General features: G+C 43.9%; 1 protein-coding gene across 17 annotated transcripts in view; it reads left to right on the top strand.

Annotated features, from left to right (window-relative positions):
• Fhod3 (formin homology 2 domain containing 3) overlaps positions 1-27,397 on the top strand; it is a 428,888-nt gene that overhangs the window by 357,257 nt on the left and 44,234 nt on the right. For 16 of the 17 annotated variants that reach the window (XM_078030172.1, XM_078030166.1, XM_078030162.1 and 13 more), the window contains 2 exons: positions 10,814-11,092; positions 17,202-18,082. In XM_078030172.1, the coding sequence (XP_077886298.1) occupies positions 10,814-11,092; positions 17,202-18,082 (1,160 nt within the window). The remainder of the gene's footprint in view (positions 1-10,813; positions 11,093-17,201; positions 18,083-27,397) is intronic. The other variant, XM_078030173.1, reaches the window with a different exon arrangement.

Here is a 27,397-nt window from a genome sequence, read left to right as displayed (position 1 = left end):
GTTTTCTCGTTTCATCCACACCCTCTCACCACGCCCTCATTTTCCCGGTTGTGATTTTAGATCTCTCCATCTAAATGCCCCTCAGACACCTCAGGCTTGCCAGCTGCCAGTCTGAGGAACATTCAGATGGGAGGTGTCTCCCATCTTCATGCATAAACTGCTGCGTGTTCTCAAACCAGCTTATACCTTCTAGTTCTCATCTGGAAAAGTCCATCTCTGTTGGACCAGTCATTTAAGCTGGAAGATATAGATAATTTTGGCCTCTCTTTCAATGCTCACCCCAGATCGGGTCAATCACAAAGTGTTCTGCTTTCTCTCAAATAGGCCCTCTTCCCTCCTTCCCATCACTGTGATGGACATGACCTTAACTATCACCCATATGAACCATATCAATTGCTTCTAATAGTTGTCACTACTTCCAGGTTGTTGCAGTAATCCAGAACCCCCTCCCCCAAATCACATCTATACTTAGATTGTAACATCCTATGGTGGTTCTCCATAGTCTACAACGTAAGTTCATATTTTACATGGCGTTTAATTACCTTTTCTTTTGTTTGGGTTTTTTGTCGGTCCCTACCAGCTTTTATCAGTACAACATCCTCATATGTTACGCTCCATCCACACGGAACTACTATCAGTACCTGAAGAGAGCCATGTTATCTTAGGTGTGCATCTGAGCAGAGTCTGCTCCCTTGGTGCCCATTGGACCCTTACTCATCTAATTGAAGCATTTTTCTCTTCTCAAAATCCTCCTTTGATTCCTCTTGTGTTTCCCTTTTATCTTGCACTCATCTGGGATACAGGGCTTCTCTCACTGTGATAAGTGGCCCTCCCACTTATCTGCATGCTTCTCCTCAGGAGAGGGCTCACACCTGCACTTATGTCTGCCACCTCCTGGTGCTAGAATTAGAATAGGCATTCAGTAAATGCATTGGCGAATGAACAGGGAGAAGTAGACACTTCCATCTGCCAAGACGGTTGTGGACCTTTTACCCAGAAAGAAATTTATTACATGGGCCATGGATAGAGGACATAGATTTGACTGTATAGTCTATATTATGAGGGCAGAATATATAATGTTGGCCTAATTGAGAGGGAACTTTTAGAAAGATCTGACATCATATACCTGGGCCATTTATATCTGAAAAAATAATATGGGAGAAAATTCTGATGATGTTTCTTAAAATTTTTATAGTTAAATAGTTGTCTTTTAAAATGCTGTCTTATAAATATAAATCAGTATGGTCACTATAGAAATCAGTATAGAGGTTCCTTAAAGCTAAAAATAGAATATGTATGACCACCTATACCACTCCTTGGGATTTACCCAAAAGAACTGAAGTGTTTGTATATATTAGAGATACATGCATACCTATGCTTATTGCAACAAAATTCACAATACCCAAGTAACAGAATCAGTCTAGGTGTCTGTCAACAGGTGAATGAATAAAGAAAATGTATATAGTTTTATTCAGCATAAAGAAGTATGAAATTGTCATTTGCAGGTAAATGGATGGAGCTGGACCCCATAATTTTGAGTGAAATAAGTCAGACTCAGAAAAGTATTGTTTTCTCTCATGTGAGAACCTATGGGGAAGGGGAAAGACTGTATGAAATTAGAAGGGAGTATAATAGGTTAGAAGGAGGAAAAGGTGGAAAGGCATTGGGAAGTGAACTTGATCAAATTATGGTATTGTATATGTCCAGATATGTCACAATGAAACCTAGCATTCTTTATAATGAATATTAACAATAAAAATTAAAGTGCTCCCCAAATTCATTCAGCTGCTATAACAAAATAATACAAACTGTGTGACTTATAAACAGTGTTTCTCAGTTCTTGAGGCTGGGAAATCCAAGACCAAGGCACTATCATTTGTAGTGCCTAATATAAGGGCCCTCTTTCTGGTCTATCAATGGTGCCTTCTCACCATGTTCTACCATGATGGACGCTGTCTGAGGGCTCTGTCTCTTTAGTAAAGGTACTCGTCTTTTTCACATTGGCTCTGCCCCAATAACCTAAAGGCCTTGCTTTCTGATACTACTACCTTGGGAGAAGATCAACAACATAATGCGGAGGGGGGGGGGGGCAGGATGCAGGGGGACATAAGCAGCTAGTCCATTGCTTCCCTTATTTTAAAGTGAATTTTATTTCAATCCCACATCTCCTTTTCTTTGTGAATTAAGTGCAGATACACTGGGTTGTTAAGAGGAAAGCCATGTCAGTTGGTCAGGAAGGGCTTTTTTGAATGAGAATTCAGAAGTGATTTCTAGCCATGCCTCAATCTCAGACTGGCTGGTTCTGCTTGGTCATGGTCTACAGGCAGGGGCTTGGGATGTAGCTCAGTGACACAGCACTTACCTAGCATGAGCAGGGCTCTGGGTTCAATTTCCAATACACACACACACACACACACACACACACACAGCAGGAAGAGCTATTAAGCTATTAGTTTGAACCTTATAATATCTCTTCACTGTGATTTAATAGGGAAGTTTAGCTAGAAAATACTCTGGAGAAAATAAGTTTTTCTGAGTTTGTGATCTAGCCCCATGCCTGGCATATGATAGGTCTCAAATATTTATTGAATTAATGAATTTTGCCTTAAATAGGTGCATCAGAGCACCTATTTAAGAGTAACCACATCTGTTAAGCTTGAATAACTGAATTAACCAAAAAACTCAAGCTCATGCAGGCATGGGTAGTGCACGCCTGTAATCCCAGAAGCTCGGGTGCTGAGACGGGAGGATCTCAATTTCAAAGCCAGCCTCGGCAATGATGAGGCCCTAAGCAACTCAGACCCTGTCTCTAAATAAAATACAAAATAGGGCTGGGGATGTGGCTCAGTGGCCGAGTGCCTCTAGGTTCAATGCCTTGTACTGGCTCCCCATCCCCCAAAAAAGCTAACCATTTATTTAAAAGGCGCTTTTATTTCAGGACTGTCCATTTTAATGTTAGAGTGCCCTTTTAATGAACTTATGTTTCTGAGACTTGAGGAGAGTTAGAGGGATATTGGAAAGCACTGCCAGTTTGAGGACAGGCTCCTCTTTGTCCTTTTGAGAAAATGGGTGTCTGGTTAACCCAGGTGCTCTACCAGTCTTACTGGGCATACAAGAACAAAGGTAAGACTGGAATGGATCCTGTTTGATACATTTGATCCAAAATAAGACCTGTCTGTCTGACTTAGGAGAACCAAACAAGCTCAGAGGATGTCTTCATGACCTAGGGTTGGTATTTTGGTTTGATTGCAAGATAATGAAATACGTAGCAATAGATAATCCAATAATCCTTAAACTGCTTTTTCAGTTTCCATTCATACTGAGAAATAGAATATTCACTCTGTACATTAAGAGCATAATACTTGGACCTGGAACTGGCCGCTGCTTTTTTATTGTATATGGGAAGCTATGCTAGAATTACATCATATACATATTTGACCAAGCAAATTCAATCAGAAACATAATCTGAGGGGCAAGAGGGGGTAATGGAATTTATAAGTTAAATAGCCCTTATAATCCTTTCCAGTATGCAACTCAAGTCCAAGTCCCTGAGTAAAATGACATGAGGGATGTAGATCCGTTTTTTTTTTTTTTTTTTGACAGGAGCCATTCTTGATTGCCATGTGTCTCTTGTAGCATAAATTATGTGCTGCATCAAATATGATTTTACAATTTAAGTATTTGACCTTGGGATAACATGGCCTGCGAGGGCAAACACAGATTTTCTTATAGAGTGCCACTAAAGCTGAATGAAAACCTTGATCGGAGAGGGCTATGGGACCTATAAACTAACACCTTTAAAGGAAGCTTTAAAATTGGCTTACATGTGAACCTGTTTAGATAGTCTAGCTCAAAAATTTGAGAAAAAAGCTGGACTTAGTTTTGAGAACAAATGAACCATTAAATCAGCATTTTGCAGGTGATCATATGGTTCTTTTATAAAGTTTGAATAGCCAAGCTAGTATGCATCCGAATAAAGCTATTCCTGTGAGTAGAAATTCTTAAACAGGGTGATTTTGCTCTCCAGAACATCTTTGGTCGTCATAATAGAGGGAGAGAAATGGGTGGTAGATGCTAAAAGCCTCTTGTAAGTAGAAGCCAGGGATGCTATCATTCCCGCAACAAGGAATTATTCATCCCGAGTGCCATGGGACTGAGGCTGAGAAAGCCCACTTTAGATGAGTCTTAGTGAACAGCTTAGCAAGACCTGGCCCCGTACCAAAGACAAAGTCTAAAGAATTTTCAAAGTTGTGAGTTTTTTCTCTTGGGACCTTTCTCAGATTTATATGATTAAACCATGAGTTTAAAGTTGATGGTGTTAGCTATTAGCTCTGAACGGGGGAGGTCTCTGGAATCTACATAGTTTGGGCAACTATTATAGAACTGGCGGGCCCAGCCTTTGGTTTCATAAGACCTGCCAGAAAGCCAAGTCCTGGCAGAGTCATCTAGACACTACCACAGACTGAAACTGATTGAAGCCACCCAAAGATTTATTAAGTTTCGCTCTTTGAACCAGCAATTCATCTTTTCAAAGAAAAGTTGCATGACAGATTCCAAACGGATACTCTGGACTCAACTGTTGGGGACATTGATGAGAGCAGAGTTGGAATGTTCGTGCCCACTTTTTTTTTTTTTCAATAGGCAGAGCTTTTCAACCTGGGTTCCAGTCCTAGGTGTGTGTCATGGGCTCTGCTTGTGAGGCTCTGCTGAAAACAGGTGGCATAGACTCAGAGATGGCTGAAGGCATTCTATGTAGAACTGGCAGAGGTTCTGGGAGGTCAAGGGGGCTGTCAAATGTGGTCAGGCACCCAGAGAAAGCAGCTGGAAACATCTTCCCACCTTTAGATACGAAGGAATTTGGTACATGACTGGGATTTTGTAAGTTATAGCCAGGGGACAGAGACCATGGGATGGAATTAGTGGCTTGAAAACTTGTTACCCCTGTGAAGGGACCATGGATTTATGACTCGAGCTTCTTTGCTCCAACTTTTTTGCTGGTCCTTCCCATGGGTCACCTGTCTGAAAGTGAAAGGAGCAAAAGTAGGCAGTGTTCCCATAGAGGAGAGCTCCCAGGGCACAGAGCAGGACAGAGAGCAGTCTGCGGGAGCAATCTGAGGGTATCCAACCAGCTGTGTGGTCCTGGGCAAGTTGCTTAATCTCTCTGAATGTGCTTTCGCATTTCTCCCAAAGAGACATTAACTTTCACTTCATGGTGTGAGAGTGGGAACTGAATAGGATGATGGAGTATGGTTCCTAGCAGAGTCCCCCAGTGAAGAAGGCACTCGATATATATTAACTTTGATGTCTTCCTCACTTAAAACCAAGGTCTGACCTGCAATGAGGTTTGGGAACTAGATGACGAGGTAGTGTTGGGCATTTGGAGGGACCCAGAGTGATGGTAGGTAGGAACGAATATCTGCCCCAGCGGACATCTTCAGGTCCTTTGTCACTTCTCCCCAATTCTGTGATCTGCATGAGGGTGCACCACCCGATTCTCCACCCTACTGGGCAGGCTTTTTTATCCCCAGGAAAAACGCCAAGATGCTCTGTCTTGCCCTGGCTCCTTGGGTCGGTGGAATCCCATCCTCTCCAGCCGCTTTTACTCCAGTAATGTCCATTTCCTGGGATAAAGAATTCCTTGCAGTGGCTGTGCTAACTCTAGGTCCTTCCCCCACAGGACGGTGACAGCGCAATTCTCTGTGGATCCCTTTGTGATACAGTGAACCTCTTCTTCATAGTTCTTATAAATGATCCATTCCCATATTCTTTTAATTAGCTTTTTTTTTCACCCTCCTCATATTCCTCTCACCCCAACCTTAAAATCTAGTTTAAAGCCCTCTGAATCAGATCAGCGCAGTTCTGGCCAAGTGCATTCTTCTGCTCTTTGCTAAGTGCATTCTGGCGATGCTGAGCTCCGTCAGGCTGCTCTCAGGCTGCGGTCCAGGGAGACAGATCCCAGTTTTGGACTCTGTGAACGTTGCCAGGCCATCCTTGCCATGTCCTCCTTTCACTTCCAAACTCTCACCCCCTGCCAGGAGAAGGGCTGCCTGGGCACCAGCCCAAGTCCTCCTTGCCGTCCTCCTTCCTGGCACAGCTCCAGAGATGCAAGCAGATCTCTGGGTCCTTCCATCTGAGGTTACGGACCCCAGTGTGAAGCCCTGGCGGCTCTTGGCCTGAAGCGTTTGCTTAATCACAGTCATTCCTGAGCCTGCCTTCGAAGATAGTGCCGTGGGGTCCTTACTAAGGAGGAGGCACCCTGCCCCTTCTGTCTAGCCCCCTTGGCAAGATGCTCTGTTCTGCTTTTGAGCCTCAGCTTTCTGGGGGTCATGACAGAGCCCTCCCCGCCTAGAGGGGTCATGAGGACTTCAGCAGACAGTTCAGGAGAAATGCCCTGTAGTCATTCCCCAGAGGAAACCAGCCCTGGCCAGCCCGCTGCTTCCCTCAAATGTGAGCACGACACAGCTCCTCCCCTAGTTCATAAACCAGTGTTCCTTACCGGAGCCTGCCTTACCTGCAGGGTGCTGGATCCTCCTTTGTTCTTTGTTGTCTTCTGGCTTCTCACCTCGGGCTCTTCACCACAGGGTGTGCTCCCTCAACTGTTTGTGCAGCCTTGACCAGAGCTCCCCCATAGCTCATAGGAACACCTGAACTATTCCCAGGAGGAAGCATGCCCGTGACACAGGCATAGATTGGGAGGCCTCTGGACAAATGAAATGTGACCTGTCTCTACCAGAAGCAGCTGTCACTGCCCTTAGGGTAAAGTCCTAGGTCCTTCTCTCGGACACATTTAGGCCCATGGGTCAGGCCAATTGCTGTCCGCCTCCCCTTGCTCTCTCAGCTCCAACCGTACAGGACATCTTTTACTTCCTCTGAATGCTGTGTGCTCCAGGGCTGCGTGTGGCTCTTCCCTCTGCCCAGAATGCTTTCCCCCTTTAACTCCCTCTCATATTTGGAGACTCTGCTTAATTGTCCTTTCGGCACAGAGATACAGCTCCCCTCCAGACCTTGCAAGAGACCCTTACCATACTTTCAGGGAGCCATGCTTTTAATCTTAGAACATATATAACATTGATAAGTGTTTTTTATTGTCTAATGGGAGCTGAGAGGCTAGAAGTTTCCCATGCTCATTGGTAGCAGGACATTTAGGATCTGTGTGTGTGTGTATATATACGTACACACTAGGGATTGAACCCAGAGGTGCTTAACCACTGAGCCACATGCCTACCCCCTTTTACTTTTTCGAGATAGAATATCGCTAAGTTACTGAGGCTGGCTTTGAACTTGAGATCCTATTACCTCAGCCTTCCAAGCCACTGAGATTACAGGCAATGTGCCATTGTACATGGCAGGATCTTTTCTCTGTCCTTCTACAATCTTTGTGCTGACAGAGCTGGGTCTATCTGGATCAATGTGTGTCTCCACAAACACCATTGCTGGGTCAGAGAAAGGCTCACTAACTATTGGGATTAGTAGCAGTTAGGAATGTAAACCCTGTGCTTTGAAAGATCTTAGTTCCCTATAGACCACATATTTATATAGTTCCTCCTGCTTCCTGAGGACTCGATTCGTAGATGACAACTTTCTCTATCTATCCATGGAGCAGCAGGCCTGGCTTAGGGACAGTGACTCAAAAGGAATGGCTTTGCATATGTAAATGGGGGTGTTGAGGAAGTCCTGATGAAAGAATGAGGAGGAAGAACATTCTGGAATTGGCATAGGGTCTTAGAGGTCATCCTGGTGCTTCCTATTGACCAGAACTGACAAGAAATTTGTGAGCCAGTACTGGCTTTGCGAACATCTGAGGACCTTCCAACATGAGAAGATGAGGTAATGGCTCCTGGGGACATTTTGCCCTTGTTGTACCTGTGTTTGATTAAAACAGCTAGGAAAGGGCTATAGCACGGAACCTGGCTGCTCCCTCCAGGCCTCCTTGTCACTGTATCTAGTACACACTGTTACCACTGCAGATAGGTTCCTGTGTCCTTAGTTACATAGTGAACTACTTTGAAGGCAGAGGTGTGTGGGGTTGAGGAAATGGGTGCTACCGTGTGGTGGTGCACGGCTTGTCTGTTTGCTCTTGATTATCATCTTTTAAATCTTTGTTTATTTTAGTTGACTTGTGTGTGATCATTTAATTTGTTCATCATCAGGACAGCCTCACATGCCACAGATTTGCAGTCAGACTTTTTGGACACAGTCATGTGTTCTGGGCAAGAGGCAGCTTCAGAAATGATTAACTCTCTTGTTATTAAAAGGGTGATTGGAATCACTGATATGAAGGTCTGAGTCCATGCAGTTAGGCTTGGAATGAAATGGGTCTGTTTCTTCCCATGAGGGTGTGGCTTTGCCACTGCTTGTATGTCCATTACCACACCAGTCCATTCAGCCCCTAGCCATTCAGGGGCCACGTTGCTGCACGAGTCTCATGTGTCAAGTGGAATAAGACAGTGGGTTTATGTGTGCTGAAGTCAAACAGCCATCAATCATGGATCTTCTCTACTCCTGCCCAACCTCCTGGGGATGGTGAGTAGACCTGGCTGTCCCTGCCGGTGACAGAGCCACCAAGAGGCCCCCAACCCGTGTTCCCCAGATGCTCGCCATTGAAAACTCAAATGCATGCCACATGCTAGGCTGCTGGAAGTGCGTTACTGTTTTGATGTGGCTATTCTGAAGTTAAGTGTGCACAAACACACATGCTTTCTGTCAACCAAATGATGACGCTGCCATTGCTGAAGCTCTGCCTTTGCCATGCTTGTAAAACTAATAGGGTTTTGTATCTCTTGGCTAAATACTATATTATCAAATAAAAAGAAATTACCATAAAAGTCTTTCCACACCAAAGGGGATTTTTCTGAAAGTCATATTCACTCTTTTCCATTATGTCGTCCCTTTCTTGCAAATCTGTACAATGTGCCCATTCTCCAGCACACAGGCTCACGGTGTTCTGCCCTTTGGCTTCTTCCTGGTACTGCCAGCCTGGGCATTTTGTCTAGGAACTGCTCTAACACCGCCTATTCCTAAAACCTTCCCTCTAGGGACAATCCCCAGGTGGCAGGCGGCTTTTGTTTCCCCTGTTTCCTCCCACCAGGCTCTTAGAGGGAAGGAGATTCCTGGTCTGGGCTGGAGTCCTCAGCTGAATATGCACAAGGCATAATTAAACCCCAAACAGGCAGATGGGGAGGGCCCATTCCTCTACCCCCATATCCTACCTGAAGGGCATTGAGGAGATTCCCGTGGAGGTGGTTTGCTTCCCTGTGTTTGGAAATCACCCAGGAACACAGCAGACAACTGGCATTTCATACTGCTTCCCTCCGTGCCCAACCTAGCTCCCTTGTTCTCAGAGGAAGAGGTCAGGGGTACTGTCCCAGGTAAGTCCTGGCAGAATGAGTTCTTGCTGAGCAGCTGGGCACCCCTGCCCAATAAGGCCTAGATTTTCCTTCCCCACTGAAGGGTTGAGAATGCTCTGCATGCCCCATCACCAGTTGTCACTTGAGCCTGCAGAATTTCTCCATAGGGAACTGTCTGATCTGCTTATTCCCCTGGGATCCAGGCAGATGTAGTTCCCACTATCTGCACATCCTGCCTGGATTTCTTTATCATGACTAGTAGTGTGTGCCTAGGACCTGAGCGCTGCCCTTGGATGCACTGCCAGGATTCCAGCAATGTGGCCTTGCCCAGCCCCAGGGTCCTATCCTCAGGAAGGACCCATCCTCCTCTGGGTTGTGCTATTGGCTCAGAGGTTTTTGTACTATCAGTCATTTTGCTGCCCATTCACAGTTCACAGCCGATGGCTTTGCTCAGCAAAAACATGCATACGCCTGACTGCCATTTCCCTACTCCCTAGTGCACAAGCGAGAATGTAAGCATTTCATCTTGGTGTGAGCATTCAATCACCAGTCTTGATGGGTTTACAAATAGTCTTTAATGCCCATGAGTGATTCTTTTAAATGTTTTTCAAAATCGTGGACTAACTTTACATTATGAACAAACATCATCCAAGCAATGGGTGATATGCCTCGTTGGTTTAGCCAATGTTTCAGAAAACATCAGGATGCTGCTGCTTGTCAAATCGATTTCCTGTGGATTTTGTCACTTTTCACCAGAAGAAGTTAAAAGAGCATGTGTTTTCTATTGCTGTGCAGCAAAATACTGCGCACACAGTGATTGGAAACGGCATTCGATTATTGTCTCCCAGTTTCCCTGGGTCAGAAGTCCAGCTTGGCTCAACTGAATTCTTGGCCTTGCCTGTCATGAGGTGAAAATTAAGCTGGTGGCCAGCTGGGCTCTGATTAGGAAGCACTGGGAAGGGTCCACCTTCAAGCCCATTCAGTACGTAGGCAGAACCCACCCAGTTCCTTGCACTTGTTGAACTGGGGTCCCTGTTCCTTGTTTTTATTCTCTTCTAAAGGACATCTACATTCCTGTCACATGGCCCTCCATCATGAAAGCCAGCAGTATGTGAAAGAAGATCCTCCTGCTTTTCACCTCTCTGGCTTTCTTTTCTGTTGCTAATTGGAAAACTCTTGATTTTTAAAAGGTACACCTGATGGACTTGGGCCTAATTAATCTCCATATTTTAAAGTCAACCGATTTGGGACTTTTAATCTCTCGATCCACGATCCTTGCATGCGGTCCCCCCTCCCCCCTTAGTATCTGACTGGATCACCAGGGAACAGGAATCTTGGGAGCCACCTTGAGACTTGTGTTCATCACAGAGGAATCGACCTCACATCCGTTCTCCCATCTTAGGTGACCCTCCCCTCTGCCAAGAAATCCCTGTTGTCAATGTACTCTCCACTCTTATCTTCACCAGTGAGTGCTGGGGATCCTGAGCCTGAATTGGAGGCAGAGGCAAGGCAAGTTGCCAATGAAGCCAGCCAGGACATAGCCTCTTCCCAAGGGGAAGCGGAGAGTGAAGGGGAGCGGGCCCTGGAGCAAGAACCCGAAGAGCGAGCCTCCCTCAGTGAAAAAGAGAGGCAGAACGAGGAGGTGAACGAGAGGGACAACTGCTCCGCCTCCAGCATCTCGTCCTCCAGCAGCACCTTGGAAAGGGAAGAGAAGGAGGACAAGCTCTCCAGGGACAGGGCAACTGGTAAATGAAACCCTTTTCTGCAGGGAACCCGAGATAGAGGACCTGGTTTGCTACAGAGCCTGTCCATAGGCTGCCTCCAAGGTGAACTGCTGGGACAGCTCACTCCCCAAGCTGAATCACCCAGCATCTGGACAGGAGGAGTACGGTCACACTAACAGCATGCTTCTCCCCCAAATCCTCTGCCCTGCTGTTGCATTTCTCACTTCCACAGGGAACAAAAAGGGCCCAGGCAATGAGTGCTTTTCCTGAAGAATGAGCCTTGGAGGAGAAACACATTTCACTATTTGCTTAGTTGTTGATAATAGTATGAGGGCCTTTTTGGGGTTCTGATTTCAGTTTAGAGACATGTCATATTGTTATCTACTCCCTTAAAAGTTTTTTAAAAGTCAAGTATGGGAAGCCTGGACTTTCAGAAGGAAATAGATTTATTAAATGAGTGTTTCTGAAACTTAGTGGTTCACAGTGTATTGAGGTCAATTTGATATGCTAAACTGGAATATACCAAATTTAGGTGGTTTTCTCCATTGTACTCAGGACTCCTGTTTTTCATAGATGTACATGCATTTCTTTATGAAATTTTAAGTATTACCCCTGTTATTAATTCAGTTCACCTGAGTATGGGGACTTTGTAGTTAAGGATCAAACGGAATGCTAGATTACAGATTTGGCCCCTAAGGACCTCACCTGGGATTAAGGAGATACCCCAGAAGGTTATAGATGTTGTTAATTTTATAGAAATTAACAAGGCATTTCAGAAGGTTATAGATGTGGTAACCATTCACGACATCTGTGACACCACCAGGTTGATTTCCTGATGTGTGTGCTGTCAGGGTGTGCTGCCTTCCTCGCCAACCCCTCAATAGTGAAGCCTAATCTTACAGGCTTCCCTCTGTAAAGCTACATACAAGGGACACACCCTCAAGTCCCAAAGCTGTACAGGGACTAATCAGCTACTGCTTGTACTTGTTAGTTCCCAGACTGAAAATATACTTGGCTCTGAAGCACAGAAGAATGAAAGAAAAAGGAATGAGTGAATAAAATTAGTCTTCTAAAATACCTGTCAATCAGTAGTATAGTCTAAAAGAGTTCCTTTTAAAATATTTTCCAGTTAGGATGTGCCACTTGGTTTTTTTTTCTAATCATGATATTATAATTAAAAACTGAGAAAACTTATTAATTTATATCCTAGAAATTGCCCTCAAAAATCTTGTGTTTAGTTGAAGATGTATGTACCAAAATGATATCTACTTAATTTCCTTCAATGTCAGATTGTAGTTAGTATCACAAATTCTACTTGTACTATTGATGTCCATTGAAATTTTGATCATAGCTCATAGCACAGGGTGTATGGTAAGTCTTCTTGATCACTTTGGCCTTAAATCATATTTTATGTATTATGAGTAGCTTTAAGTATTATTCATCATATCTGGGTTTAGCATGCCCAAAAAACATCAACAAGTTGGATTAGTAAAAATAAGATGGGGAACAGAACTTTCTTGGATCAGGTTGTGCAGTATTTTTACCAAATAAGGACAATTCTCCAGAAATGGAGACTGCTACCAGTGAAGAACCATTGACTTTCTACTAAAAGTGGATGTTGTCCAAGTTGGGTAGACTCAGGAATCAGGATTTCAGTGATTTCTCTCCAGTGCTGTGAAGAGATTTGATCATGTTTATTTGCACTAGCTTATTAGTTTTTAAAAACTCCCACTGTTCTAGGCACCTTTAGCCACAGAGTCAGGGCAGTTCTGTCATAGTAGCTTTTGCTTTCAAAATGTTCTCAGTTAAATTATAAACTTTAGAGGTAATTGAAATTATTACCAATATCATTTTTAATCATTGTGTCTATTATGGACAAATGAGTGGTCAGCCTGAAAGACTCATTCCAGTTAGGTGGTGCTATTTTTCTTTCACATGTTCTGCTCTATGGCCCAAGTATGAGAAGCTTTGGCATCGCATTCATTGCCCTTAGTTAAAATGACTTGTGTAATTGTCTGTTGTTTATGCTTAAATGTCAGCTTTGTGAGGATGAGATGTCAATCAGGTTCACTGTGAGCCCTCAAGTCCTCACTCTGTGCCTAGAGCACAGTAGTGTCTCACAAAGTCATCAGTGGGTAAATGAAGAGGCGTCTGGTCCCCTTGTTCTTGATGTCAGTGGAGCCCAGCAGAGAGCTGAGCCTTCATCCTCACCTGGTATATACAGCGGGAAATACTGCATTTGGAGGAAGCACTAATCTGCAGTGATCTCCCCAACCCAGAGTCAAAGAGGACTGATAGGGAATGTAGCCTCCACCTCTACCTAGAGACGATGATGCAATATAAATCAGTGGTCTGCTTTCCCTGGGAAGATGGCTCTGGGACCAAGGAGGTGGGAGGAACTGAAATTTTGTCATACTCATCTGTGCTGAGACAGTATGAGTCAGCACCCTTGCCAGGGTGATGACAGCATCACACGCCAGGGAGCTAAACACCTATTTCCACCAAGATCTGAATGCTATACCAGGAAAGGGTGACTGCCTGCTAAGAGAGAAGATTCAACAGGATGCAAATAAGACACAAATTTGCTAGGATATGATTGAAAACTATCCATCCTATCAAGAACCAGAGCAAGTATAACTTGAAAAAGAGAGCCAACAGATGCCAACACAGATGAGTTTCACATTGGAATTATGTGACGAGAATGTTGAAGCAGCCACCATAATAAATCTTCAATAACTCAGGATGTACAGGAAGAAAATGAAGTAGAATATGTATGAAAAAGAACCAGGGGTAAATTACAGAACTAAAAGGGTTAATAACCAAAATAACTAAGTGGGGTGGATTTAATTAATAGTAGATTAGAGACAACAAAGGAAACAGTCAACTCAAAAACAAGGTCAGTAGAAATAAACCAATCTTAACAGAAGAAATAGCAAAAAATGGATAGAGACACTACAGTTCCTCAGAGACGAGTGGAACTAATAATAGGTCTGACATCCTTGTCACTGGAGTCTGAGAAAGAGCACAGGGCTAAAAACATGTTTGAAGAAATACTGTCCAAAAATGTCCTAAGTCTGTCAAAAGGCATAAACATCCAGGTTTATGAAGCTGAGACAACTCGAATTTGGTCCAAAGACATCCACACCAAGACAAATAATAAACTTCTGAAAACTAAACAGCTAAAACAAAGTTTTAAAGGAGGCTGGAAAGAAATATGTGACCCATAGGGGAACAGATTTCTGGGAGAGCTCATCTACAAACCCAGAAGCCAGTGGAAGGGCACAGCATTTTATTAGTGCCAGAAACAACTGTCATCCATGAGTTCTGTATCCAGCAAAAGTATACTTTAAAGAATAAAGGGAACATAAGGCTTTCTCAGATGAATACAAACTAGGAGAATTCATCACTGGCAGACTTTCCCTTCAAGAATGGTGGAAGGATGTTCTCCGAACAGAAATGAAATGATAATGGAAGGCTTGGAATTTCAGGAAGGGAAGAACAGAATGGGTGGAAATAGGGTAAAGAAAATAGACTTTCTCCTCCGAGGTTTCTGAAATAATATTTGAAAGTTGAAGCAAAAGTTTTAATATCATTTGGTATAGTAATTCTCTGTATATAGAAGAAATATTTCAGATAATTTTGAAAACATAGGTGGTAAAAGGAACTACATAGAAGTCAAGTTTTCTTCATTGCACTTAAAGTGGTTAAACATCAACACTTGTAGATTACGGCAGGTTAGTGTGTATGTTATAATACCCACAACAACCACTGAGAAAAATGCTTTAATGTACATAAAAACACTAGAAAAATAATTTCTAAAAAATATTCAAGTAATGCACAATAGCCAAGAAAGGAGAAATTGTGTGGGGGGGACCAAAATGGCAGACTTAAGCCCTAACATTTCAATAGTTACTTTACATTAAAAGAGATTGACAGTGGATTTTTTAAAAAGCTTAATTACATGCTGTTATATGCTGTCTGTATGGAACTGTTTTCAAACATGATGACCCGAAGATTGAATGTTAAAAGTTGGGAAAAGGGATATCAAGCAAACATTGATCAAAGAAAAGTAGAAGTAATTATGTTAATATCAGATAAAGTAGACTTCAGAGCAAAGGAAATTACTAAAGACAAAAAGGGACACCATAAAATGATTAAAGTAGATAAATGATAGGATCAAAGTATGTTTTATGTGTATATGAAAATGTCACGCAGAAATCTATTTTGTATAATCATCTGCTAATTTTTAAAAGATGTAAAAAGAAAGGGCAAGAAAACTAGCCAGGTACAAAAACTATCAAGAAATACACTTTTCCCTGTTGCCAGAAAATGAAAGGCCAACATTTCCCATCAAATGGAGAAAGAATCGGCCTGTCTGTTGAGACTCGGCCACTCACCTACTGTGGCATTGAACAGTAGGACAACTTTACAGGGACAACTTGTGCAGGCTGGGCCCAGGGTCTTGGCAGTAGAGTGTGATGAGGAAAGCGGCTAGATTCTGGCTGTAACATGAGGATTTAGTCAGCACAGGAGGCTCCTTGGTATGTAGAAGATGGAAAAAATAGGAGTTGAGGGCAATCTCAGTGTCTTTGGAATTGGCAGCAAGGTGCATGAAGCCACCCCAGCTGAGAGAGCAAACCACTGCAGAAGATGCTATGGTGAGGGCAGAGAACCCGGCAATGTGAAAGCCCTGAGACTAGATGAACTGATGACTGTAAGAGTGGGGTAGATGAAAAGAGGAGAGCAATGGACATTTAAAGGAAAAACAAGAAGTCGGGGAAGGAGCAGCAGAAAGAAGGAAGGTAAATATTGCATCCTGTCAGGGGATGGAGAAGAAGGGGGAGATCAGCTTTGTCTAGTGAAGGTCACGGTCACTTGGAAAGGAGCAGCTTTGAAGACCATTGGGAACAAAAGCTCTATTTGATTGAGTTCTAGAGAAAATAAAAGAAAAATTGGAGATGGTGAGCAAAACAACTCTTACACTCTTGTAAATGGTGTGACCTTAAAGGAGAAAAGTTGGGTGACTGGTGAAGACAGAAATGGGGTCAAGAAAGTCTACTTTTTTTTTTTTATGGAAGAAATTAAATTACTCAGGCTGGGGTTGTAGCTTAATGATACAGCACTTGCCTAGCATGTGTGAAGCACTGGGTTCAATTCCCAGCACCACATATAAGTAGTACAGGCCCATTAAACAACGAAGAATTTTTTTTTTTTAGAGAGTGAGAGAGGGGGGGAGAGAGAGAGAATTTTTTAATATTTATTTTTTAGTTTTCGGTGGACACACCATCTTTGTTTGTATGTGGTGCTGAGGATCGAACCCGGGCCGCACGCATGCCAGGCGAGTGCGCTACCGCTTGAGCCACATCCCCAGCCCCAACGAAGAATTTTTAAAGAGAAATTATTCATATTCTTCCAGTAGGAAAAGCCTGGGAGATGCAGGACAGAATCACTGGCATGGGCTCCTAATGTAACAGTTGAACCCTGCTAAAGGACAATTTGTGTTTAGTCACAGGAGGGAGGCTTCTTCCTGGTTTTAGGTGCAGCTGGGAGGGTAGAGATGGAATGGAGGCTCTGGAAGATCTTCTGACTTCATCTGTTAAGTTGGTAAATTAGGTGAGGTAATTGGGTGAAGATGAGATGGGAAGAGAGGGGAGGGGTGTGGAAAGTTCTGGTGGTGGTAAGCCATCATGAACTTCAAGTGAAGCTGATGGCATGGATTGTGTGGATACAGAGTTGGAGTTCAGGGAGACACAAAGGTAACCTTACAGCCCCTCCAGTCCCTGCTCTGGGCCAGGGAACTGCTTCCTTCCCTTTTTTATATAGTTAGAAAAGAGGCCCCTTGCCTGTGACCTGGTGGGTCCTGACCAGCTGCCACAGGAGGGCAGAGAAGGTGAGGAAGATTTCTCCCGTGAACCCAGGTGGGAGCCAGGAGCACTATGATACATGGAAGGGATCCTGGTCCTGGAGCAAGCGGTCAGTCTCAGCCCTTTCTGCTTTAATTGCTTTATTTCAGTGTCTTTTTCTGAAGTCGCTCCATGTGTCCTGTCCCTGTGTCCCCTCATTGGTTTTCTCATGGACGTAAAGCCCCCTTGCCACCTTCTCATTGTCATTTTCTTCTGTGTGCCTTCAGGTGTGTGGTCCACAGGCATTCAGGATGGAGGTGTAAATGGACAGTGTGGCGATATCCTCACCAACAAACGGTTCATGCTGGACATGCTGTATGCCCATAACAGAAAGTCCACGGATGACGAGGAGAAGGACGAGAGGGAGACCAGGAGCAAGGAGCCGGAGGCGGAGGCGGTGGCCAGCCTCGCCTCCAGGATATCCACCCTGCAGGCCAACTCTCAGGCCCAGGACGAGAGCGTCAGGAGGGTGGACGTAGACTGTTTGGACAACCGGGGAAGCGTGAAAGCCTTTGCTGAGAAATTCAACAGCGGGGACCTGGGGCGAGGCCCCATCTCTGAGGATGGGTCCAATGACAAGGTCCCCGAGACAGCGCCTGCGCAGCTGAAAACGGAGTCCGATTACATCTGGGACCAGCTCATGGCCAACCCCCGGGAGCTCAAAATCCAAGACATGGATTTCACCGATCTGGGAGAGGAGGACGACATTGATGTCCTGGACGTGGACCTGGGTCACAGGGAAGCCCCAGGACCACCACCTCCACCCCCGCCCACCTTCCTGGGTCTGCCACCCCCGCCCCCACCGCCCCTGTTGGACAGCGTCCCACCCCCTCCAGTCCCTGGTAATTTATTGGCTCCTCCTCCTCCAGTGTTGAACTCTCCTCAGGGCTTAGGGTGGTCCCAGGTACCCAGGGGTCAGCCCGCTTTCACCAAGAAAAAGAAGACCATCCGTCTGTTCTGGAATGAAGTCAGGCCTTTTGATTGGCCATGTAAGAACAACCGCCGCTGCAGAGAATTCCTATGGTCGAAACTGGAACCCATTAAGGTGGACACTTCCAAACTGGAGCACCTGTTTGAGTCTAAATCCAAGGAACTGTCTGTCACAAAGGTAGGTCTGGGCTCTAGCATGTTTCTTTATTTGCATTGGGGTAGGGCTGAAGAAATAAAGACCCCCTCTCTAATGTAATTTTGGCTATTTGGTTAAAACAAACCCTGGTATATTTAAAAAAAAAAAAACTGACCTTTAGGATAGTAATCCTGTGGTACATGCTTGATGTAAGTTATGTGAGTGGAACATCACTTCCATCATGCAAAACAGCTTTCGGAGACTCGGATAACCTTGGGAAAAAAAAAAAAAAAAAAGAAAAGCCCAAGAAGGTTAGCTACACAGAGCACAGTCCAGTAGCAGATATTAGTATTAACTAGACGAAAGTGGCCTTGCTGATTTAGTAGACTGTCAATGTGTTTACCTTCAGGGATTATGGTTGATAGTAGTATCATGAACTTCAGCTGTGGCTCCTCAATGTTTTTACAAAGACAATAATTCAGTGACATTTCTTTGGATAATCCCCTAATTGAGACACCATAGTACAACTATTGGATATTTCCCAATGGCCACATATTCATCCTATAAATATTACATATGCTTCTAAATTTCATTTTTTAAAAAGTATTTTTTAGTTGTTGATGGACCTTTTTTATTTATTTGTATGAGGTGCTGAGAATCGAACCCAGTGCCTCACATGCTAGGCAACCTGAGCCACAACCCCAGTCCTAAATTTCTTATTGTTCGAAAATGTCTGGTAACCTGTAAACCTTCCTGCTGCGGTATTGTTAAGAGATGTTGGGTCCACTTTTAATGATGGGAAACACTGCCCATGAAATCATGGTTAGTGATGCAATATACCAGATCACAGAATGCGTGTCTCACCAGTTCAATGCAATAATGTCTCCTTCACACATTTTAAAGAACTAAGAAAACAACCAAAAACAACAACAAAAACTTGTGACTCGGGGTATATTCCAGTTTTAAAACAGGCTTGAAACCATCTGCTCTCCTTAGGACTTGGGGTTTGAAAAAGCACTTTAAAGTAAAATGTAGAGTAAACATTGCAAGTGTTATCATGAGTCAATTAGAACTCTATATTGCTGCCCTGTTCTTGAATCATCTTTTGGGGTGAATAAAGCTGCCTGAGTCGGGCCTTCAGAACTGACTGAAGAGTAATATACAATCAGCCCTCCATGTCCATGGGAAAATATTCAAAAACTTTTATCTGTACTGAATATGTACAGACTTTCTTGTCAATGTTTCCTTAACAATAGTTTAACAACTATGTACATAGCATTTATGTAGTATTAGGTAACATAAACAACCTAGAGATAAAAGTATATGGGATGATGTGCATAGGTTATATGCAGATACTGTGCTACTTTATATAGCAGACCTGAGCCTCTGAGGATTATGGTGTCCTTGAATGGTTTTGTCACCAATCTCCCATGGGTACTGAGGAACAAGTATATTGAGAAACTTGCGAAATTGATTCTAGAAGTTGAAGAGTCAAGCACCAATTCTGAATCCAAACTGTGCAGGACAAGAGTACCCTACAAACAAGGTAGTGCCTGTCCTTGCTGTGCGATGCCAAAAGGCCAGTTAGGGGAGCTGTCATTGATGAATTTCCTCTTGAAACCCATGTTGAGGCTCTTAAACTGCTTGCCACTCTTTGCTGGTTGGCATTTGCCCCAGTGTCTCTTTCTGCCCAGTCTGAGTGAGGATGTGATTCTAAATTGTTTCCAGCCTTAGGAATCCCCTCAAATAAAAATTAAAGCTTTCTCGTTTGTAAACCCAAACTGCTGAGGTCTAACATTAAAAAAAATCATGTTACTCCTGCATTTCAGTTAAAAGTGGGTCTAGCTTTTGCCCTCTTAAGAAAATAACATCCAGGAAGGTAGTGCTGGACCCTTACTCTTGGTGTGCTTATGTCCATACTGGTTCCACGTGGTGTTGAGCAACCCACATGCCCCTTTCTGATTGTTACATTCAGACTGGCATTTGGGAGAACAGCTGGGGTTAAGACAGCAGTTCCTGGCTGCCAGAAGTCGCCGACAACCTGCTTTTCTGGCACCACCCCTGACCCACTGATCCAGTTAGCCAGCCTCCTCCACCTCTTCTTCCTCTTTCTCCTCCTCTTCCCCCCCCCCCCCCCCGCCTCTTGGTGTGCTCTTTAGGCAGGTTGTGCTCATCAGCCTTGGAGTTTGCTGGCGAGAGGCTATCCCTTGACTCATGGTTGAGAAGAATGAAAAAGAGTAATGGTTTGGCAGCATAGGCACTTCTAACTTAATTCTTTTTACAATGGAAATAGCAAGACTAAGTTGCCCTGAGAAGACCCAAAATGAGTGATTCACCTGCTCCCTCCTCTGCTTGGTTCCATGTGGCTGGATTGGTTGATAAGACTGGGGTTTCTGTCCTCTCTGTACCTGGAGGTTTCATTTTTACCTGAACTATGTAGTTACCTCTTAAAATACTGTAATGACTAGCTGATGTATAAATGTTTGCCTAGTTTTTGTCCAGTGTGGACATAAGAGGAAAGTAATATACAATCAGCCCTCCATATCCGAGGGAAAATATTCAAAAACTTTTGTCTGTACTGAGCATGTACAGACTTTGTCATTGTTCTCTGAACAATAGTTTAACAACTATGTATATACATAGCATTTATGTTGTATTAGGAAATATAAGTAACCTAGAGATAAAAGTATATTGGATGATGTGTACAGGTTATATGCAGATACTGTGCTACTTTATATAGCACAGACCTGAGCCTCTGAGGATTATGGTGTCCTTGAATGGTTTTGTCACCAATCTACCATGGATACTGAGGAACAAGTATATTGAGAAGTTTACCAAATTGATTCTACAATGAGACACAGGAACCTGTACCTTTGGGTTGTTGTTGTTGTTTTTGGAATAGAAAATGTGAGCAGGAGCTTATTTTAAAAGGTGACCAAAAAAAATTCAAATTAGGACTAAAACACATCACTTTGGAGAGGTGTATCCATTTTGTGTATGGTCTCAATTCAGACATAACCAATTTCACTTCTGTTTCTAATCATTGATTTTCATAAAAAACAGCTGTAAATAGCCACTTCCGAATTCTGGCTCATGAGAAGTTTTTCATTAAACACAATAGACTGAAACAAAAATGAAATAGACTTCATAAGACAGCAGAAAACAAAGGAAATGGGTTTTAGTTTCCATTGGAAAACTAACACCAGATCCGAGTTATAGGGCATGGCTGTGACCATCCAAGTCACCTCCAAACAGTCATAAGCCAGAGCCAAGGCTGGAGTGACCATTTAATGAGCATGAAAAGGGCAAAAAGATGTGCTTTTTGGTTTCCTTTCAAAATAGTTTCTGAAACGGGATCCCCTTTTCTCAGCAGGAAATATATATACAGTTTTGTAGTAAGATGACTTTGGTTGTATTTTGTGGAGAATGGCAGAAATCTTGTGCTAAGCTGCACGTTGTATTTCTGCTGGTCTGAAATGTGTCGAATCATATAGATTAAATGAACCCCTGGAAAGATGTCAGGGTGGAAAGCTCCAGGTGAAAAGCTCCTGCCAAGCTTATGGGTTTGACATGAGGAGCCCCAAAAGGTGGCCTCCCAGCTCTTGTGCCTCATCAGGGACAAGTTATCACCAGATCCAGAAAGGAAAGGAATAGAACAGGAGACTAGAACGACGAGGACTTAGTTTCCCTTTGGGGGCCTGATGGTACCTTGCTTTCTTGGGTTCACTAGGTTTTCATGGGGGTGGGGGTGGGGGCTCCTGGATGAATTTGGAGATTAGTTTAACTTTATTTACCCCTAAATTTCAGAATACATCAGAAACTACTAACAGTGACTTTTAAAGCAAATTTGGGGGTAGTGATTTGATTGATTGGAGGATAAGCCCGGCCTGGGCTGTTTATAAAGCACCTCAGGGGCTTTTGAGTACAACCAAGGTTGTGACTTACTGATTTAAAGTGACAAATGAGGCACCAAAAGGGCATTGCTTCCCTATCACCACCTCCCACAGTGAGGCCCTGATTTGTTTTTCTGATATGAAAAACATCCCTTCACTATATTCAAGGTCAGGGCATAAGGGAATATATTATTTTATTTAATATCAACCTCAGACAACCTGAATTCTACCTGGAAATTCGAGACAGGTCCTCATGTATGTCTCCTGGTTAGGGTAATAGATACATGACCACAGAATGTCTGTTTAACCACTGGCCTCTGCTACCAGAAATCCAAAGGGCAAATACTGGACATTAATATTTTTTTCCCTTAATAAGAAGGCAAGCCTATTCTGGTAAAAAATTTTATGCCTAAGTAAAGGCTTTTCAGTTTTTGGTTTTTTTTTTTTTTTTTTTTGACTCTGTTATTCTCATTTTTCTGCCTTACCCTTTTGCTGTGTATCTCACCATCTCCCTTATTGCCAGGACATCTATATCATTGCATCCTTGTAACTGCCCCTTTCTCAATGGACTCTTTGGAAAAGATCCTGTGGCATCACTCTTTGGCAGTGGTCAGGGAGTGAGGAGGAATGATTGACCATTTCTAGAGCTTTGGAGCCAGATCCTGACCTGGGGTCTCCGACAGAGATGTTGAGAAGCATGCTCAGAGCTGGGTTGCCTTTCATGGAAGCACTCTAGGACTTTGCATTATTCTCCAAGACTCAGAGTTCTCTAAATAGACCATGTCCTTAGCTTTGTTTCTATTTTCAGTCTCAGGACCTCCTGGGGTGACAAGTTCTATGCTTTGAATGTTTACTTTTTAAATACTGTGTCTTCAATTCCTAGTGAAATTAACAGTTAAAAATTCAAAGGGGGTGATCATTTGTGTTGGTATTTCCCAGGAACTTGAGGCTTAATGACTACTGTGTACTGTTTAAATTTGCCTCTCGAGCTTCTTGAAATCTGCGGCCTGAATCCTCATGCTTCTCTTTCCCCAAACTTGCATAACTCCTGAGGGAAAGTGGAGGTCTTTTCTTCTCCCTAGGATGCTGACCCAAATCAAGTTGTGGCCGGTCTTGTGTGGTGGTGACCTTTTCCCCAACAACCACTGAGGATCTGGTTTGGGTCCTCATTTACAGGTTCTAAAAATATTCATTCTTGGAGGCAATAACTTGTTCTATCCAGAAACCTGACTTCCATATCTCCTTTCTGTGAGGCGTTTTGTCATCCCTGTGTGTATCAAGCATTAGTGTTAAGCCAGCCCTCTGGGTGGGCTCTTGACTCTCTGTGTGGCTTATTTCAGAGGAACCCCTGTGACTGGCTTACTATTTTAGCAAATATTCCTATTACCCTATGTGACTTTGGGCTTCTAGGAGAGGCTGAACTTGCAAGGTCCTGTTCTTGGGGCTGCTGGTTCTGGAGAGTGGATCTCTACACAGGTTGCTCACTGCCAGGTGAATCTAAGGCTGCAGAGATAGCCATAGGCCTTCTGTTAAGTCTTGGCATTTAGCAGTTACCACGTAGGTTGGCTCCTTCCTCTGTGTGACAGAAGTCCTGTAAGTCTTTTGGCCTCAGGTGCTTCCCATCTGAAGTCTCATTCTGAAGGGACTCACCCCTGTCTTCCTGAAAACTATACCCTGACACCCCCTACCCCCACCCCCAAGGCAGCTTGAGAGAAAGGAGCCAAGTAGCCTCCATAACCTCCTTCCCGTCTCTTCTGAGTTTTCTGCTCCTCTGGGCACAGAGGGTAATTCTCTGTCTCCCTGCCCCTTCTCCCTACAGTGTTCTTGGCCAAGTCAAAAACAAAAACAAAATCCCTACATGGCCTCCAAGCCTCAAGCATTTCTCCCAAGAATGTTCTGCTCTGGAGGAGAAGGGGCTACCGGGGCATGCCGGAGGCTCCCTGGTGGGTTGCAGCTTTGTGGGAGGAGCGCTGCTCCAGGAGTTGAGCTTAACTGGGTTTTTCTGGCACTAAAACAGAGCCTGACTTTTTCCCAGCAAACCCCTTCCCTCCTTAAAGCAGCAAGTTCCTCTTCTCCCTTGAGTACTTCTGGACATATTTGGGAAAGTAATAGGCTCAGAGATAGCCCCTTAGTGGTGTCCCCCACACTGCCTTCCGTGGACCCTTTTGCTGATCCACCCTGGAGATAATTGTTCCTGTTTGAGCATTCAGCTGTCCCCACTGGTGCCTCCTTCCAAAGTCCCTTTCTCCCTGTTCTTGGAACTTGAAGAAGGCGGCAGAGGTTTGGTGGTTGACTTTTCATGAAAGAATGGTCTGAAATGTCTTCAGGTTGCAGTTGGTAGGGATGGAGAGGTACCCCAGGCAGCAAGAGGGTGCCCTGAGGAATGGTACACCCCAGCCATTCTGGCCCTTGGCCATTCCCACACCAGCCTGTGTTCCTGCTTTCCCCTGGCCTTTGCCTACCTGAAGAGAAAGATGTCAGTGGGTCTACTCTGTTATTGTTCACTCGCTATATTATTCTGTTAAGACTTTTTTGGTCCCATATTAGGAATCCCTCTCATGGTAGATTCTGGGTCACTAATCTTAGTGTCTTTGTTGAAATCCCCTGGGCCATTATATGAGTTCTTCTACCCTGTCATTCTGTTCTCTTCTATCATTCCAGCTATTCAAGTGTCTGTGCTACACATTTGGACAGTTTTGCAGTAAGCTTTGATGGCGCAGTAGATATTACATGTAACTCTCCTTTTTAAGAATATTTTTGACTTTTTAAAATATTAAACTTAGAATTTTTCTAATTCCAAAAACAAATCTTCTGGAATTTGAATAGAATTATTTAAAATATATTAGAGAGACCTAAGTATACTTACAAAATTGACTATCCTATCTAGGAACATGATGTTTCTCATTTATCCTATTTGTCTTTTATTACTTTCAGGAAAATTTCATCACTTTCTTGCTGTAGACTTTGCCCTATAATATTTCAAGAAGTTTGGAGTTTCGTTTCCTTGTCTGGGTCTTATTTTCGGATGTGTATCATCTATCAAACGTAAAATGACTTTTCTGCCTAGAAACCTTGCCACTTCGTTCCAACCCGTTACCTCTTCCTCATCACATTTCACCACCACCTCCTAGATGCCTTCAGAGAGGGGTATTTGTGTCTTCACTAGGACCACTCTGCCTTCTCGGACTCCTGCTTTATATCCCCTTTATTTCTTTGACCAATTTCCTAATTTTCCAATTGTATGTAAACTACGGATAATCACCACTTTCTGACCAAAGAAATACAATAAGGAAAAGGATATCTGAGAAAGACTTGGTAAATGTAGGATGGAGGGTGGGGGAGAAGATTCTGGAAGTGGGCATGAGGGACTGGTGTGAAACTGAATGCTGGGAGTCAGGCTCAGGTGGAGGTGGCAGGTATGGAGGAGGAGGAATGGGCATGGCAGGTTTTGTGGAAAAAGAGTGGGCAGTACTTCCACTGTTGTGAGACCATGTGGAAGATATAGTGAAGCTCATGATTGTAGATCTGGGGCTTGATCCAAAAGGACAATCAAAATGAATCAGAACTGATGACTGATCATCCTTGGACATGGTCATGGGCTCCAAAGCTTAGAGAGCTTTGGCTTGCTCTTGCAGATGTGACTCTGGTTCTTATGGGAGGGAAGGAGATGAACAGACGGTCCCATCTGACCTGCCCCCTTATCTTGGGCAGAATTGACCAGAAGACACACTTGGTGTTCAGCAGCACCAAGTAGAGCTTTACTTTAATTATCAAGAAGTGCATTTAAAACACTTCTTGCTAAAATCCAGAAATTGAATAATTCAATTCCAGGTGTTCCTTCTTACCTTTCCTTCATGCCTGGTAGATGTGCTCTGTGGGGATAGCTCTCCCTGTTGTCTCAGCTTATTCAGTAGTTAATAGTGGAGTGTGTGGACATGTCCATCTGTGTAAACTGAGTCCTACTGAGATTGGAACAAGGTCATGTCAGCTTCAGAGCCACTATGGAGATTTTGTGTTTGACATAAATGGGCATCAGCTATCAGGAAAGAAGCTGAAACCTGAGTGGTGGTGCTTTTTCAAACTGTGGGCAGCTGTTCATGGTGGGGCTGTGTCTCCCCAGAGGGAAGCATCCTTTCCTCATTTGTACAGAGGCTCCAGCTGGCCTAGCTGGGCTTGCACAGTCATCTCTCCAGGATCCTTGAGTGACAAGGACAATATGGATGAGAGGCTGAGGACTGACAGTTCCCAGATTATCCTTGCTGTATGACCATTACTTTGTTCCATATGCTCACAAGACGTTCTAAGCAGAAAGAAGGGAAAGGCTAAAGGCCTAGCTTGTTGGATCTGTCCATTTTCAATTAGGAAATTAAAAAAAAAACAGAACTAAGTCACAGGGCCAGATTGAGGTGCAAAGAGGGTTGCTTTTTTTTTTTTTTTTTAATGTACGTATTGCCAGATGAAGAAGAAATGAGAGTCCTGGTGGTGATCAGGCAGTAGAGAACAGATGCTGAGTATAAGTGATCTGCAGAGTCTGGAGAGGCAGGTACCCCAGCAATCCAGTGCTTTATCACAGGTTATAACATGTCCTCCTCACTTCCCATATTCTGCATTTTGCAAAACCTTTCTCATTCCTTCTTAGTGTTCCCCATACAATATACTATTTTAAATTATATTCCAAGACTAAATTCAGAATTTTTGGTTTATTTGGCTAAATATATAAAAGACAAAGCCTGCCTTGCAGAAGGGGGAAGCATCTATGCCACATGTCTCTGGGAGCCCCTGTTCAAAGCCAGTGACCACACCCGCAGGAATTGCCCCTCCTGGCCACCAGGCCCCCAAACAGCTGGGACATCTTCAGTTATTTTCTTCATGAAGAAATTTGAGTTTATTCCCAAATGCATATTTAAGGATCTAAAATAGAATGTGAGCAATTAAGTTTGGAGGGCCCAGGAGAACTTTAGTGGGGCTTCAATCTGGTTCTCCTTGGTGACTTCCATGTCTAGTGTTGCCTCAGGCCAGCTTCTCCAGATGGCTCAGCTGCTCCCAGGCTACATTTTCTCCTTCAAAGGAAAGGGTGAGAGAGAGAGTGGTTAGGAAGCGCCGAGAGCCATCCAGCGAGGGCTGGCTGTAGAGTATAGTCAGAGTCCCTTGGCCGGCCCCTGAGGTCTTTGGGGATATGGCCCCATCAACCTCCAGCCTCATTCCTGGCAGGTCCCAACAACCTAGGCAAAGAGACTGCCCATCTCATTACCTCATCCTTTGGACCCAGGATAGATGGATCCCAGGTGTTCTTTAGGGCGGAGCTCCAGTGACTCACTCCACCACCAAGTGAGTTATAGCTGCCTCACAGTGGAGCCCTCTTGCAGTGAACACATTTCTTTACTGTGCTGTGTGTCTTCCTTCAGGGGAACCTGCGTACTCATTTCCCATTACCCTAGGCATGCATCAGAATGCTCATCCTCCC

Source organism: Ictidomys tridecemlineatus, chromosome 13, assembly GCF_052094955.1.
Source record: "Ictidomys tridecemlineatus isolate mIctTri1 chromosome 13, mIctTri1.hap1, whole genome shotgun sequence".
NCBI lineage: Eukaryota > Metazoa > Chordata > Mammalia > Rodentia > Sciuridae > Ictidomys > Ictidomys tridecemlineatus.
The sequence above is the reverse complement of the archived record's forward strand: the minus strand, read 5'-3'. Positions and strand labels throughout refer to the sequence as shown.